The sequence below is a fragment of the Acomys minous genome (genome assembly GCF_964271855.1).
Source record: "Acomys minous genome assembly, chromosome: 13".
NCBI classification, from domain to species: domain Eukaryota; kingdom Metazoa; phylum Chordata; class Mammalia; order Rodentia; family Muridae; genus Acomys; species Acomys minous.
Genome location: NC_140495.1, coordinates 98032014 through 98047664, shown reverse-complemented (window position 1 = coordinate 98047664; position 15651 = coordinate 98032014). Strand labels below are relative to the sequence as shown.

Below are 15651 nucleotides of genomic sequence, written 5' to 3'. Positions count from 1 at the left end.
TCTCTGTACATTGTCTAGTCGTGGGCCTCTGTGTTAATTTCCATCCATTGTTAGACGCTTTTCTGATGTGGGTTGAGCAAGGCTCTGATCTATAGGTTTAGCAGTATGACGTCTGGTGTCATTTCATTGCTGTTTCTTCAGCAGGATATAGTCGTAGGTTTTCCCCTAGGCCAGTGACCTGTTTGGTCTAATGTTCGTGGCTGTTTTATCGGCGTCAGGTATGGGCTCCGTCTCATGGAGTGGGCTTTAAGTTTGATCAATAACTAGTTGGTTACTCTTATAACGTTTGTGCCACAGTTGAGCCAGTATGTCTTGCAGGAGGTGACTGCTGACGGGTGCAGGTTTTGTATCTGGGTTGGTGTTTACCCTTCTCCTCCAGTAGTGAGCAGAGTATCCTCCAGTACCATGAACCTTAGTCCCTAGGGGTGAAGCTTATAGTTAGACACCAGCTCCCTGTTTGATGACGTAAGTATGTGTTCTCTGCTGCAATATGGCCTTACCATCAGGTTGTGGGGAGTAGTCAATAGCCTTGGCTATCGCATGTTTGTACTTAGGGCCCCTCAACCAAATATAACCTGTGCCTGGCACTGGAAGTTTTACTTGGTGGCATAAGATGTCTAGAGGGTGTGCCATCTTTCCTCTTATTTACTGACTCCATTTAGATCACTCTCGTGTAAGTCTATATTTTAGGAAGCATCTTAGTACTAGGTTTCCATTGAGTGCTGTGAACTTGTCTCTTAGAGCTGCCTTTATTGTGACTTGGAGGTTTGAGTATGTTTTATTTTCATTGTCTTTCAGTTCTAAAACGTTTTCTGGTTCTTTTTTTATTTCTCTCTTGACTCATTTTCATTTGGCTGTGAGCTGTTCCATTTCCATGAGCTTGTATACTTTCTGCTCTTTAGTTGCAATTGGTGCCCAGGTTTAATCCGTGGCGATGTAGGATAGACAGGATGCAAGGTGGTTATTTCAGTTTTCTTATATACGTTGGCATTTGCTTTGTGTTCTAACTTGTGGTTAGTTTTGGAGAAAATTCTATGAGAACCGGCTCCAATAAGAGGATATATTCTTTTGTGTTTGGGTGGAATGTTCTATTTGGTGGATCCATTTGATTGGTGACATGTAGCTCCAGCGCTTTTCCGTTTAGTTATTGTCTGACGGCCTGGACAGAGTAGGGTATTGAAGTCAGTGTGTGTGTGTGTGTGTGTGTGTGTGTGTGTGTGTGTGTGTGTGTGTAGCTATGTGCACATGTATGCTCGAGCCCGAAGGGGGTGTCAGTTAAGAGTCACAGTATGTAAACCACCACCCAATATGGATGCTGTGAACTGAACTCAGATCTTCTGCAAGACTATGGCTTGCACTTATCTGCCGTCTCTCTAGCCTCAGGACCATAGAGACTGAGCTGTAAAAATAAACCAGTGTCTCAGAGAAAGATACACTGAGAACTATTCTTTACCCAGCCAGTGTTAATAGAAAATGGTGTCTTTCTGTTTTGTTTTTGTTCTGTTTTTGTTTTTGCTTTTTTTTTCTTTTTTGTCATTTATGTTGTTTCAGTAGACATCACATGTTTCCTTCGGCACTGGTAGGTTTGAGGTTGTTTGCAGTGAGCTCTGAGAACCAGATAGGAAAGCACTGTGGGGAGTGTCTGCAAGACTCTGTGCTTGCTGGGGTGAGTTATATGGTACTCAGATGGTTCTTTTTTTTTCTACTAAGATTTGAAATAAAACATAAAATTAAGAATCTCAAAACACTTCAAACATAGACTCTGCAACTGCTCTTCTCAGAGCTTTGCTGCCAGTCCACAGTGTAGGCATGATTTCCCAAGATTTCTCTCTAGATGCAGGTGGACACGGAAGCCTCAACTATAGCTTCCTTTTTCCCTTTCAGTGGAACTGGCCGGCTCCCAGGGAAGTTTTCTGGAAATAGTTACTATACAAAGTACAATGTGTGGCACTACTTTTTAACATAGCTCAGTTAAAGTGATTAGAAGTTGAATGCTTTATAAACATATTAGGCAAGAATTTTGCTTCTTGAACAGCAACAGTTTGTCTGCCTGGCAACCAGAAAGCAACTTAGTTGCACATATGCTGTACTAGGTTGTGTTCCAAGTGAAAAAGCAACAAAACAAAAACTAATGAGATGGATTTAAAAGCAGGGCTGGGGAGTTGGCTTGGTAGGTAGCGTGCTTGCTGCGTTGCCCATGGACCTGAGTACATATTCACAGAACCCATGTGCATCAGGGCGTGGTGATGTGCACCTCTAATCTCAGTGCTCCTGTGGGAGACAGAGGCGGCCGAATCAATCACACCAGTGTGGCAGACTCAGTGGTGAAACATCACGATGACCCTATCTTAGGCAAGATGATTGACATCTGAGGTTGCCCTCTGACCTCCATGCACATGATGTGGTATGCACTCACCCATAGACTTGCAATACCCCCTCCCCATCGGAAAAGGGAATAAAAAAGGAATGTATATATTTGAAAAAACATTTTACAGTCATTAAAAGATATTTTATTACAATTATTTGTGTGTGTGTGTGTGTGTGTGTGTGTGTGTGTGTGTGTGTGTGTTGCATGCCACAGAGTGCTTGTAGAAGCCAAAGGACAACTTGTGTGTGTCTTTTTACTCTTTCAACCTTCCGGGTGCCAGGGATCAAACTGAGGTCATCGGGCTTCGTGGCAAAGCACTTTTACCCACTGAACCATCTTGCTGGACCATAACTATTGTTTTCAATTTAAGCTTTTTTTTTTTTCAGGTCTCATATTCCATAAAAGGGAAATCTTATTGCTTGTCTCAGTAATGTTGAATGATGCTTCCTATTATGTTTTAAATCTAAAATTCCCCATCCCTGTGTTTTCAGACTTAGGTCTATGAAGCATCAAATGCCATGAAAGAAAAACTGTTGGAAGGGAAAAGGATATTTAAACAGAAGTTTCCTTGATCCCTAGGAAGACTTAAAAAAAAAAAAAAAAAAAAAGAGTCCCACCTCCTTTAATTCAGTAATTACCCAGGAGTGCTCTGGAGTTGGGGGACAGTTCTGGGTAATAGTTTACACCTGTTTCAACTTCTCCCGTTTTTATTGGCAGGGACTTTGCCATCCCATATTTCTTGTGAGGCAAAAAATATGAAATAAAACATGGCAGAGCCCTGGAGAAATTATAATAAACATAAAAACGAGCTGTTCAGCTCAAAATACGAAACCCAGCGCCTGCACATTCAGCCAGCCATATTTCAGTAGTATCGAAGGAATTTAATCCTGGAGTTGTGTATCAGGAAGAGAGAGGCAACTGCTTTCATTGGCAGGAAAAAGCCAAGGTTTTAAAAATCCAAGAGAGTAAGCCTTGGAACATCATGCCAGAGTCATATTGTAAAAGATTGGTTAAAAAAATTAACATTAAATTATGATGCACTTTCCATGCCATGGTGGGGAGAAAGGGACAAAGAAGCCTTAGCATGTAAGGTCTCAGACCCAAGGGAGAATGGTTTCCCCATAGAACATAACAAGACTTCAGTGGTCAAACGGCCCCACAGCGTAGAACATAGGTTGGCTTATTTCACAGGCAACATCTTTCTGTCCAAAGATAATGAAGATAGTATTGTGTTTCTTATTTTTCCCTTGGAATCCAGCTCTCTGGTGGTCCACCCGAAGTCCTCTTTCCTCCTCAGGGCTAAGCAGTAGCTGCCCTGCTTTCCCATGGGGTGGGGGGGGGGGAGGGTACTGGGGGGGGGAGAGAGCCAAGGACTTAACTTCTGTTACAAGAAGAGAAATAATCAAATTCATGTAAAGTTTAAGCTGGACAGCAGTAGGGGCCTGCAGATGTCTTCGGGAAGGTCATTGATAGAACTGAACTGTGATTCTGGTTTTGCCTCCCTGGTTGGGTGGCTTTGGCCCTTTACATGGTCAGGGGTGTGAGCTGAGGGTCTGTACTTGGCTGTTTCTTTTCCTTGGCATAGGACCCGGATAGTTGTGGACTGAGAGTAACTGTCTCTGTTCTTTCCTGGGTCTATGGACTCAGCATGTCGAATGTCTGAATTTACACTGAGAAAAAAATATTCCATGTTGACCTTACCCCTTCACCCCTCAAACTGTAACTTCTTGGGAGGAATTTGGGGTTTTTGTACTGAGAATATGGGGTGCATTTGAGAGGAGGACTCCCTAGTTAGAACCCCGAAGGATCCATATTTGAGGAAAGAGAAGGCAGGGCATGTTCTCTCTTGACTGCTACAACCTTGACAGTTTTGTTTCTGAAAGTCAGTAAAAGTCCCCAAGGAGACCCAACCACCTCAGGCTCTAAGTACAGAGAACGTCTTAAAAAGTGTCAGTCATAGAGGAGCCTGAGGTGGCATCTGAGACAGTGATACAATCAAGAATCCGATCAGGGTGTTTTGCCTTGACCGTAGGAGCTTAGGGAATGCACGCTGTTGTCTTAATGCTGTAGTGTTGACAGGTCCCCAAGGTAGGCAGTCGGCTTCACAGGGTAAACAACAGAGGCTTCCTCTCTGCAGTGTCTGCTGAGGGTGCACTAACTGTATGAGTTTGGTACAGGAAGGGAGTATTGTAAGGGAGTAAAGGTATTGGCGTCAAGGAGTAATGTGTGTTGCTGCTGTGACAAACTTCCACCATTCTAGTGGCCCAGCACAGTTGACATTCATCATCTTAGAGTTCTGAGTTAGAAGTCTGAAATGAATCTCTCTGGGCTGAAGTCAAGGTCTTAGCAGGGTCACATCACCTCAGAGGCTGTGGGAATCTTGCTTTTCTTTGACTTCCAGTTCAGGAAGCCATATGCATTCCTTCTCCCGTGCTCCCCCCCACCCCACCCCCACCACCTCCTCTTTTAAATCTTCCTCCTTTCTGATCTCTGTACTTGTTTCTCCACATCTTCTTTGTCTTCTGACCCCCTGTGCTTCATTATTATAAGGATGTGGTGCTATTGGCCTGTTTGGATAACCCAGGGCGTGCGTCCTCCCTCAGTTTGCTTGTCTCAGTAGCTCAGTGTTGCTCCCTTCCCCCTTGTGTGAGTGAATCGAGAAGGGGACTGAAGTAGTACGAGAGACCAGCTGAGGTCCTGGTACAACGTTTAGTCATTTAAATTACTGACGTAAAACACAGCTCCCCTGTCAAAGAGAGTAAAAGTTTTTTCTTAAGCCGAACATGAGTGACTTGGCCTGGGAACATGGATTCAGGTTGCCCCAAGGAACATGTTCCTACAAGGAAATGGTTTCATGAAGAGGTTTTAGTTAGAGAACAAAACAGTTTTCTCAGTGCCCCCCTCAAGGCATTTTTTTCAAGTACATTTGGTGGAAACATCAGTAGGTGGGTTACATCAAAGTAGAGGGATCTGCTGTCATCTCAGGTGCTATCTGAGGGGCATTCTTTGGTTGGAGTTGGTAGATACTAATGGTCTAAGTTAATACAACCCACAGGAGGTGTCACCCCTGATAATCACAAGGATGCTAGTTCTGACATAGACATGATCAGTGAATGAGCAGGACTTAACAGTAATACAGGCTTTCCAAGTTATCTACATTCAATTAGTTCTAGTCAAACTATCCAACAAAGGCATAGCTTTTCTTCTCCCTGGAAACTTCAGTTCTTATGAGCATAAGACTTAACCAGCTTAGAAGTGGGCTGGCTGTGTTGGATGTGCCCAGATGCCTGGGCTCCATTACAGAGGGGACGTGTAGGGAGCACAGATGATGGCTTTGATGTGGTCTGTTCTTACAGTCTTGTGACTGTGGAGAGGCAGGGCCACTGTCATGTCAGTGTGGAGACAGACTTAGGGTTCTTCCACTAAATCCAAAGACGTGTAACTGATGGGGTTTTGTACTCATGCTTAACTAATTCATTAATGCCAGGATGGCGTTGTTATTACCTTTATGTTCACAGATCTGGTACTTGAGGGTTTTGAATACAAACACCGGAATGAAGAAAGTATTTTAAATGTGCACATTTTTATTTACAGCTGCAGCCGAAGGAAAAGGCAGAAGCGGGGAAGACTTTTTTCAAAAGGTGAGTGGCCTCTCACTCTTACTTGTCTTGGGGCTATATGGGAAACGGCCTTGTGTCTGCAGCTCCACCAAAGATGCCAGGCTGGCTTCTCATACCCAGATCAGCACAGATCCATTCGGTTCATCGGCTCTTGGCACGCTCCACTTCCTCCCACCCAGACCTTGTCTGGCCTAGAGGTGGGTGGATGTTTCTTAGACTGTCCTTCTTGCTGGTGAGTGACACATGGCTTGAGGTCTGTAACCAGTACAAGGTGGCTCTTGAGACCTGCTTGCTCAACATCAGCTACCACGCCGGTCCTGTCCCTGCTGTCCCCTGAATGTTCTGACCTTCGCTGAGGCCAGTTGAAACAGCCACACACACAGCAAGGACCAGCCACACACACAGCAAGGGTAAATATAGTCAGGTCCAGTTGAAAAGATGATGGTAAGAAATTGGAATGTTGGCTGATGAACTTGAGTTTTCTTTCTCAGAAAGTCTTTCATATGGGGTGGAGGGGGAGGCCTTTCCTTTTGAAAAGATGGACCAGAGTCCACAGTTTTCTTCCTTCCTTGTTTTATTATGCTCATACCCTTGGGTCTGGATTCAGAGAACATGTCTGGAGAGGCAGCCATGGCAGAGGAAGCTGGGACTATGGGTGAGGTTAAGTGATAACCGGAGAGGGCCACTGGAAAGTTGTCATTCTCTTGTCTTCCATGCAGCCCACTTTTGGTGATGATGGTGGTGGTGGCGGGGTGTGTGTGTGTGTGTGTGTGTGTGTGTGTGTGTGTGTGTGTAATTCATCATGAATCTGTGTTTCTATCCAAGAGTTTTAAAATCAGGCTTCCTTACACCTGGGCCTCAGATTGTTTCTTCATTTTGAAAGTATTTATTTACCAGTCAAAGGCTGCGAGCTAGAGAGACCAAAACCAGTGAGGCAGGTGTGCTGCCTTAGGGGACTGTGTGGCACCTGGGACATACATGAATTCATACCAGCAGTGGGGTTGCAAGGGCATTCTAGGCAAAACCCCACAAGTGTGAACAGTCTCTGCACTTAGGCACTTAGGGTTCACTGTGCCAAGTGAGGTGCACAATCCCCTGTGATAAAGAGCATCCCTGGATCAGGGAGATCTTTCCTAAATGTGTTCCAAGTTTTGGGCTGTGGGAGGGGGCGGCTTGATCAGTAAAACATCTGCAAATGTGATCATGAGGAACAGAGTTCGATTCCCGGAACCAACGTGAAAAAACAAAACAAAAAACCCCAACAGTGGTGGTGGGCGCTTTTCAGGCCAGACCTGGGAAGTAAGGCTACACAGATCATGGTGCTCACTGTCAAGCCAATATAAGCCTAGTTGATGAGTTCCTGGCCAGTGAGAGATGGGGATGGCAGATAAGGATGTATTTGGGCTTCCACGTGCACAGATATGTACACCCACTTGAACACCATTTACATACACACATACAAATGCACGAAAAGAGGGGTTTAACATCTAAAAACCTAATGATGATGTACTTGCTGGCCAAATAGTATGGGCCAGGGTCCTGGTCTTCTACCCGTGCTTTGAGCTTCCACAGCAGAGCCTTGTGAGTGATCGAAGCCCTTGTTGTACCTATAGAGACACTGGTTCATGTCCCTATTGTGTCCAGTTCGAGTAGTGAGCTGGGACAGGCTGGCTAGGCGGGACAGGCCCAGAGAAGACTAGCCCTCCGCGGTCACAGAACTGCCTCTACTAGCTGGCAGCCGTAGTCTAGACAGGTGCCCTTTGGGGCACAAGGGGGTGCGGTGGGGATGGTTTTCTACCTTGTCACTCTTCTTCATGTCACAGAGAGATGGGAAGACCATTTAGACTCCTACGATTCAGACACATTAAAATCCAAATGAAAACACAGCCCACACTGTCCTACAGGACTTTCTTAGAAGATTTGCTAGTATTTATCACCCTTTGTAATGTGATCTGATGTGTGTGTGTGTGTGTGTGTGTGTGTGTAAAATGTCACATCAGTGCAAATGAAAACACATGTCTAAATCTAGGAACACATGTGTTCCTTGGGCTCCAGCTTGGAAATGCAGAGGCTGCTGTTGTCTTCAGGTGAGAAGAGTCTACAGGTTTGTAGTGGGAGGGACTGGTGCCCACAAGCCTTCAAAAGCTCATGCTGGAAAACTCAGTGTGATGAAAGGCGAACGTCTGAGGTTACAGGAAAGAACATGCCAGTGCTTAAATGAGACAGAAACAGAGCCACGGTCTCTCTGCCATGTCAGGAGTCAAGGGGGAGCTGTTGCCTCCTTCCACACACTCTACTTTCCCATAGGGACACATCGAAGCTCCCTGGCATCTGTTGTTTGAGACAGGGTCGTGCTCTGCAGCCCAGGCTGGACTTAAACTCAAGGGAGTTCTCTTGCCTCACCATCAGTGCTGGGATTACAGGTAGGAGCCAGCACACCCGGTGTTGTGGGTGTTTAAAGTGTGTCTGTGAAGGGGTGCTCTCTCTCTCTCCTAACTGCTGGGGTGTCTTTCACTCTTAGGGGTGTGTGTCCCAAACAAAAATTTAAATCCCTCCATTTCCGAGATTTAAGTTCAATCCCTCTGGTGATTTTTCAGACATTCTCGAGTCTGGAGGGTTATCTCCTCTATGGAGACTCTTCCTAAAGAAGGGGACGATAGACTTTTGTGCCATTTGGCCTTATGTGTCATGGAGATCTATGTAAAAAGTCATGTTAATTTGATCATACTTGCTGAAGTATGCTAAATTACTCTCTGTTTGTTTGTTGGTTGGTTTTTTGAGACAGGGTTTCTCTGTGTAACCTTGGCTGTCCTGGACTTACTTTGTAGTCCAAGCTAGCCTCGAACTCACAGCAGTCTGCCTACCTCTGCCTCCCGAGTGCTGGGATTAAAGGCGTGCTCCACCACGCCCGGCTCAAATTACTCTCTTTTTAACCTTTTCAAATTAGAAGAAAAAAAAAAAAACAAAAAACAGAATATATCATTTGGAATAGGGAATCCTAGAACCCCACAGTTTAAACTACAATTTAACAGTAAAATTGTCAAATATCTCTTTTATCTCTGAAGCTATCATGGTTATTGTCTTTCAGTTGCTTCCACAGGATTGCAGTTATTGCTTCTACCAAAGACATGCTTGGTTCTCCCTCTCCCTCCCTTCTCCTCCTTCCCTCCCTCCCTCCCTCCCTCCCTCCCTCCCCCCCTCCTTCCCTCCCCTCCCCCTCATGTGTTGACCTGCACGCATATTTGTGTATGTGCGTGTGGAGGCCAGAGATCAAGTGCAGAGCGCCTTTCTCAGTGGCTTGCTACCTTGTTTTGTAGGCAGACTCTCTTAGTTGGCCTACAAGTCACAGGGTAGGCTAGACTCATTAGCCGGGGAGCTTCATGGCCTCAGCTGTCTCTGCCTTCCTGAAAATGGGCTGACAAGTGCGCCCCACCGCCTGTCTTTGTCTTTAAGCATGGGTTTGCAGTATTCAGCTTTACCAAGTGAGCCACCTCCCCTGTGTCCGTTATTTTTCCACACCACGCATGTTTTTGAAATGTTTTATGTCCCTAATGCTCTGCTGGGATAAAAGACTTAAATAATTTCCTGTCACAGCGAAACCCAACAATACAGCGGCTTAAAGAACAGAGTCAGTGAGTTTGGAGGTCGGTGCAGACTTTTCTTCCCCCCTCTGGCCTGTACCATTCTGCAGATGCTGTTGTAACTTTCTGATTGCCTCGTCCCATCTTGCAATTAGAGAGACCCAAGTTCTTGAGATGCCGCTGGGTTGCTCCTGAGGGGACGGGACAGTCATGCCCCTGTTTGAATCTGTCTCCCACCACATCCATGCGTGAGGTATGAGAAAGTGGATGGGTGTGTCAAGGAGGCACATGCTGTGGTTGTGAGGCCAGGCCTGGGCAGGAAGCTAAGCACATAACAGCAGCTAGGGCAAGGAGAGCGAGGGAAAAAAAAAAAAGGCTGGGGGCATTGGGAGAAGAAGAAAACTGCTTCTGAAAAATTCCACCTACCAAAAGCTAAAAGAAAAAAAAAAAACAAAACTGTTAGGAAGATGTGTGGGTCACACACAGAGCCTTCACGTGGCATACTTTTTGTGTCCCTGTGCTGTTGGAGCACACATAGGGAGCCCCACCCCCGTGACGAACATGCTTTGTCCCAGCTCTAGAGTTTAGCTGTGCAAGGTTGGGGTACAGACAGGGTCATGTGAAGGCCATTGGGGAGGGTCTGATCCAGGCCACTGTTCTCATTTGCTCGTCTGATCACCACCTGATTTCTGCTGCATCTCCACAGGGCTTTGTGCTTTCGGTACATGTGGCTAAACTTTCTCCTTTTCTATGGACACCGTTTGTCTTGGTTAGGGTTACTATCGCTGTGATGGAAACATCATAACTCAAAACAACTTGGGGCAAAAGGGTTTTTATTTGCTTACATTTCGACATCACTGTTCATCATCAATGACAGTCAAAAGCCGGAGCTCACACAGGGTGGAACCTGGAGGCAGGAGCTGAGGCAGGAGCTGATGCAGAGGCCATGGAGGGGGTGCTTGCTTACTGGCTTGCCTTTCTTCTCCCAAGAGGAAGGAACCGGGGGTACACACTCACAATCAAAGCAAAGCAAAACCAAACCCCAACAGTGTAACTAACTCAGAAGTCCAATGTCTGGGATTAGTTCACAATCTTCTGGGCTCCTGTAAAAGCGTTGACACTGTACACACAACTCATCTCATGGGCTCAGGCTGGCTCCGCCCCATGGCTGCTGCTGTCCTTGGCCATTGTCCCGTGGCCTGGCATCTCCAAAGTGCTGGGGTCTATGCCTTCTTCAATAGCCTCTCCTGGGCTGTCTTCAGGGATGCTAACCTTTCACAATGGTACCAAGCCTCAGCTTCTCTCTATGACCCATTCAATCCTGGGTCTTCAACTGCAACCACTGAGGCTGCACCTTCACCAGTGGCCTCTTCTGACCTTTCACAATGGCAAGCCTTAGCTGCCCTCCATGACACCTTCATGGTTAGAAAGAAGTACAGTCTGGGGGACTCTTCCACATGACAAAGTACAGCTGCCACCTTGGCCGCCTCTGGAACACAGCTTCTGTGTACTGACCCCGAGGAAGCACTTCCTACAAGATTTCACCTCAGCGATACTGGTCTCTTGTTAATGACAGCTGACTTTTCAGTCCATGCATTCTTACTTCAGAATGTCAAATAGCCTGGATCGTCCTGGCTTCCATCTGAAGCTTCCCAAGCCAGGGAAATATGCATTTCTTTCAATGCTCCCAAGAGCAGCTCACCAAGCGTTGACTATTCAATGGCTTTTCTAGCCCGAGGTTCCAAAGTCCTTCTGTAATCCTCCCCAAAACATGGTCAGGTCTGTCATATCAGCACCCCATTATCCTGGTGCCTGTTTCTGTTTTAGTTAGGGTTACTATTGTGCTGTGATCAGACACTGTGGCTAAAGGCAACTTGGGTAGGAAAAGATTTATTTTGCGTACATTTCTACATCACGGTTGCTCATCGATGGCCATCAAGGCAGGAACTTAAGACAGGGCAGGAACTTGGAGGCAGGAGCTGATGCAGAGCTATGGCGGAGTGCTGCTTACTGGCTTGCTCATCCTGGTTTGCTCAGCTTACTCCCTTCAAGCTTCCAGGATCACCAGCCCAAGGGTGTAATAACCACCTTCAATGGGCTATGCCTCCCATATCAATCATCCAAGAGAATATACGCTTGTCTACAGCCTGATATTAAGGAGGTAACTTTCCAGTTGACTATAACCTGTGTCAAGTTGATATAAAACTAGCCCCCACATTCTTCATAGGAGATTAGGGGCCCACCCTATTCTCCACAGTCACATTTTAGCTTACCATATCTGTAGTGTCCTGGTCTCTGAATAGGATCCCAAGGGTTAGGCAATCAGTGTAGAGGATTCTGGAGGGAAAACTTAGACCTCTATGCCTTTTAATGGAGGAAATGATTCTGTAGAAAATTTTTACTGTCACAGAGAAATTGGCCCAAACAATAAATGTTTATTAAATTTATGTGTTCAGTATTATTGACATATTTCAGTTGCCTGTCATTTATTCTTTTTCTGTTGTCATCATTGCAAGTTGTTTCTAAATCGTCTAGAATAAAAATGTAATCAATGTAAAAAAGGAAAGGAATTAACCTGTGACCCCATATATTATACTGAAAGAGAACTGTAGACGTACTCTTCATCTTTTTTATACATGTATATGAAAGTAATTTTGAGTATTTTCTGGGAACCAGGCTATAGATAAACTATTTGCATTAGATGTACTTGTGTGTGTGTGTGTGTGTGTGTGTGTGTGTGTGTGAGAGAGAGAGAGAGAGAGAGAGAGAGAGAGAGAGAGAGAGAGAGAGAGAGAGAGAGAGAGAGAGCAGGCTTGCTTTGCAAAGTTCTTTAGCAATTATCTTCTATTCTTTGGCTCTGTTTATTCTTTACAAAGGAGGTAGTGGCTCAGCATATCAGTGTTCTCTTCAGTTTCTTTTCCATGCCTAACAGCAACTTTCATCTCAACACATGGAAATGATCTTCCAGGTTTTTTCCCTTGTGTTCTCCTCCATCCCACCCCCGGGCAGTTCATGGCTTACTCATTGTCTGTCCTGTTTCCTTTCCACCCTTCTCACCCCTCTTGTGAGAAGGTCCTAATCAGACCTTCCTTGGCAGGGAAATGTGTTACAGTGTATAAGGTGGGGAGGGGTTACAGTGTATAAAGTGGGGACGGTGCAGTTCTGTATTCCTAGGGTGACTCACCAAAGCCAAAGGCTGTTAGGTACTTGTGTCCCAATGCCTGACAAAGAGGAAGTTCACTTAGCATCTCTGTGGCCTTTGATGGGCACACCAGGACTCTCTCTGCACTGGGCTATACACAGAAACCCCCAAAGCATGCATCATGTATTTTAAGTGAAGGGTTATTTTGTACTTGTGATCACATACTGTATGTTTCTTTGGAGTTTGACCAATAAATCGTGCCTGGCCACAAGGGCTAATGGCATAACTAAATTGAAAGAGATACTCCCTGGTAGCTAATAATAGTACTTATTTATTACCCCAAGCTTCTGCCCCTTTAGGCAGATTGTTTTTTGGCATTTTTGAAACTGGAGTATGGACTTCTAAGGGGAAATTTTCTACAAGGAAAACTTGGTCCCCATGTACCCCAGAATGGATAGGTCACTTGTCCTAGATGGGACAGCCTTAGTCTTTAGTTGGAAGGAGAGTAGGGGGGTAAAATTCCTGCTGTGTCCTCCGCTGGCCGTTATTCTGTACACGTTGGATGACGCACACTCCTCTGGTTTTGCCTCATTATTTAAAAATGAATTCAGTTAGCTGTGGCTTATGAAGGCACCTTTTCGAGTGCTGAGTCTTTATGCTTAAATGTAGCTATATTTACATTTATTTTTTCTTTTAAAAAATTAATCACTTTATGGCCTGGTCCTATCCTTTTCCCTTCCTTCCTCCCAGTTCCACCCTCCTGCATCCCTCCCCTTAGTTCCCCCTCTCTTTCTCAGAGAAGGGGAGGTCCCCAAGGGGTACCAAGCTACCTACCTTGGCACCTCAACTTGCAGTAGGACTAAGCACATCCTTTCCCACTGAGGCCTGTCAAGGCAGCCCAGCTAGGGGAAAGGGATCCAAAGGCAGTAAACAGAGTCAGAGACAGCCCCTGCTCCCATTGGTAAGGGACCCATCTGTTGACCAAGCTGCACATCTCCTACATATGTATAAAGGTCTAGGTTTGTTCTTTGGTTTGTGGTGGGCTGAGGTTAGTTGTCTCTGTAGGTCTTCTTAGAGTGTCCTTGACCCCTCTGGCTCCTTTTATCCTTCCTCCAACTCTTCTACAAAACTCTTCAAGCTCAGCCTTTTGTTTGGCTGTGGGTCTCTGCATCTGTTTCTCTCAGCTGCTGGATGAAGCCTCTCAGAAGACAGTTACGCTAGGCCCCTGTCTGCAAGCATTTCAGAGTATCATTAATAGTGACATGGGTTGGCTCTTTCCCATGGGGTGGGTCTCAAGTTGGCCCAGGCATTGATCTTACCATTCCCTCATATGTCTGAGTGTATCTGTGCATGGCAAATTGCATGTTGAGTGCAGTGAGATGCCCAGAAGAGGGCATCAGAGCCCCTGGAGCTGGAGTTACAGGAGATTATAACTCAGTACCCATGCTGGTCCTGGGTACTGGGAACTGAATTGGGGCTCTCTAGATGAATACTTCAACAAATATTCTAAATTTTTGTGTGATCTCACCAGCTCCCCACTGATACTGTTTTTCTCTGCTCGTGTGTGTGTGTGTGTGTGTGTGTGTGTGTGTGTGTGTGTGTATCCATCCACATCCAACACACAGAGAAGCCAGTACAGTATGCATTTGTTTTCCCTAATACTGCTTCAGGGGAACATTTTATTACTTTATGCTTCTCTAAGTAACTTGACCCTGAATTAAATGATTGATTATCCTGGATGTTCTTGTCTGATGTCAAATATGTAGCGGTTGTGGGTTTCCTAAACTGGCTCTCTTACAGTAGAAACTTTTTATTTGGATGTAAATTCTTTCCTGAAAAAGAGTGGTCTTGGGCATTTTAGTGGTGGAGGGATGGGTTTAGCCATGTTTCCTTTTCATTTCTTTGACCCTATCTCTCCCAGCCCCTCCACCCCACCCCTGCCCACATAGGTGGATGCAAATGATGTAGAATATGCCTTCCTTTCCTTTGCACTGACTGAAGACTTTTGTCATCATAGGTAATTACCGCTCACCCACAGTGTCTGGTGTTTGTTGTCACCATGGTAACAGACAGGGACCAAGGGCCCTGAGCAAGAGATGAAGCTGTGGGCAGGTGCAGTGTCCAGGTCCTTGTGCTTCTTTTTGGCTTTGTTTCTTGAGTTTTCCATTAGTAATTGTTTTGGAAGAAGATGAAAAACTGTGTTCCCCTGAGCCTAGTTACTCCAGAATTACTGGGGAGCCTTAATCTCCCATGAATAAGAGAGCATGAAGCTTTGGGAGCTTGGTGTCATTTTTGTAAGAAAGTGGATCTTCTCTAGTATTGGTGCTGTTGGGGGAGGCGTGCGGTGTGGCCTGCTCCCCACATCTGGAGGTTTGGAGAAGCCCAGCTCTTCTTGGCTCTAGCTAGCTCTTGATAGGGAGGTATTAGCAAACTTGAGGCAGTCATGTTTCTCAGAGCTTAATGGGAGCATGCATGTGTGTTTCTTCCATGTTATTATTTTCATCTCCTGATAAGAAAACCTGTTCCTTTTTGAGAAGAATCCCAAATCCCTCCTGTCTGCTAGATGTCTTGGAAACACCAAAGAAGAGGCAAATCTGGCTTCCAAAAAGCTTGAGTCTGAGGGACAAGGCCCTTAGCAGGAGGCATTGGGGAGAGAAGGAGAGAGGGGGGGGAGAAAGGGTGAGAAAGGGGTGGGAGAGAGAGAGGAGAGGGAGTGAGAGAGAAAGGGAGGGAGGGAGAAGGGGAGAGAGAGGGAAGGAGGGGGAAGAGGGGAGAGGCTTTGGAGCTGATGTCTTCCTGTGGAGCCAAGGCTATGGAGGGAAAAGGGGTACCCAGGTGGCTCCTGCCCTTGAGCAGCACACTCAAGAGAAGGGGCTTGTAAGTGTCATGCATGGGGCAGGAATGTAAAATTGGGGAGATGTGGGGTCACAGTCTTTTTTC

At 45.7% G+C, this 15651-nt stretch overlaps 1 protein-coding gene across 1 annotated transcript in view; it reads left to right on the top strand.

Moving 5' to 3' along the window:
* BICC1 (BicC family RNA binding protein 1) overlaps positions 1 to 15651 on the top strand; it is a 221735-nt gene that overhangs the window by 66809 nt on the left and 139275 nt on the right. The window contains exon 2 of the mRNA XM_084753994.1: positions 5963 to 6009. Coding sequence (XP_084610120.1) covers positions 5963 to 6009 — 47 coding nt within the window. The remainder of the gene's footprint in view (positions 1 to 5962; positions 6010 to 15651) is intronic.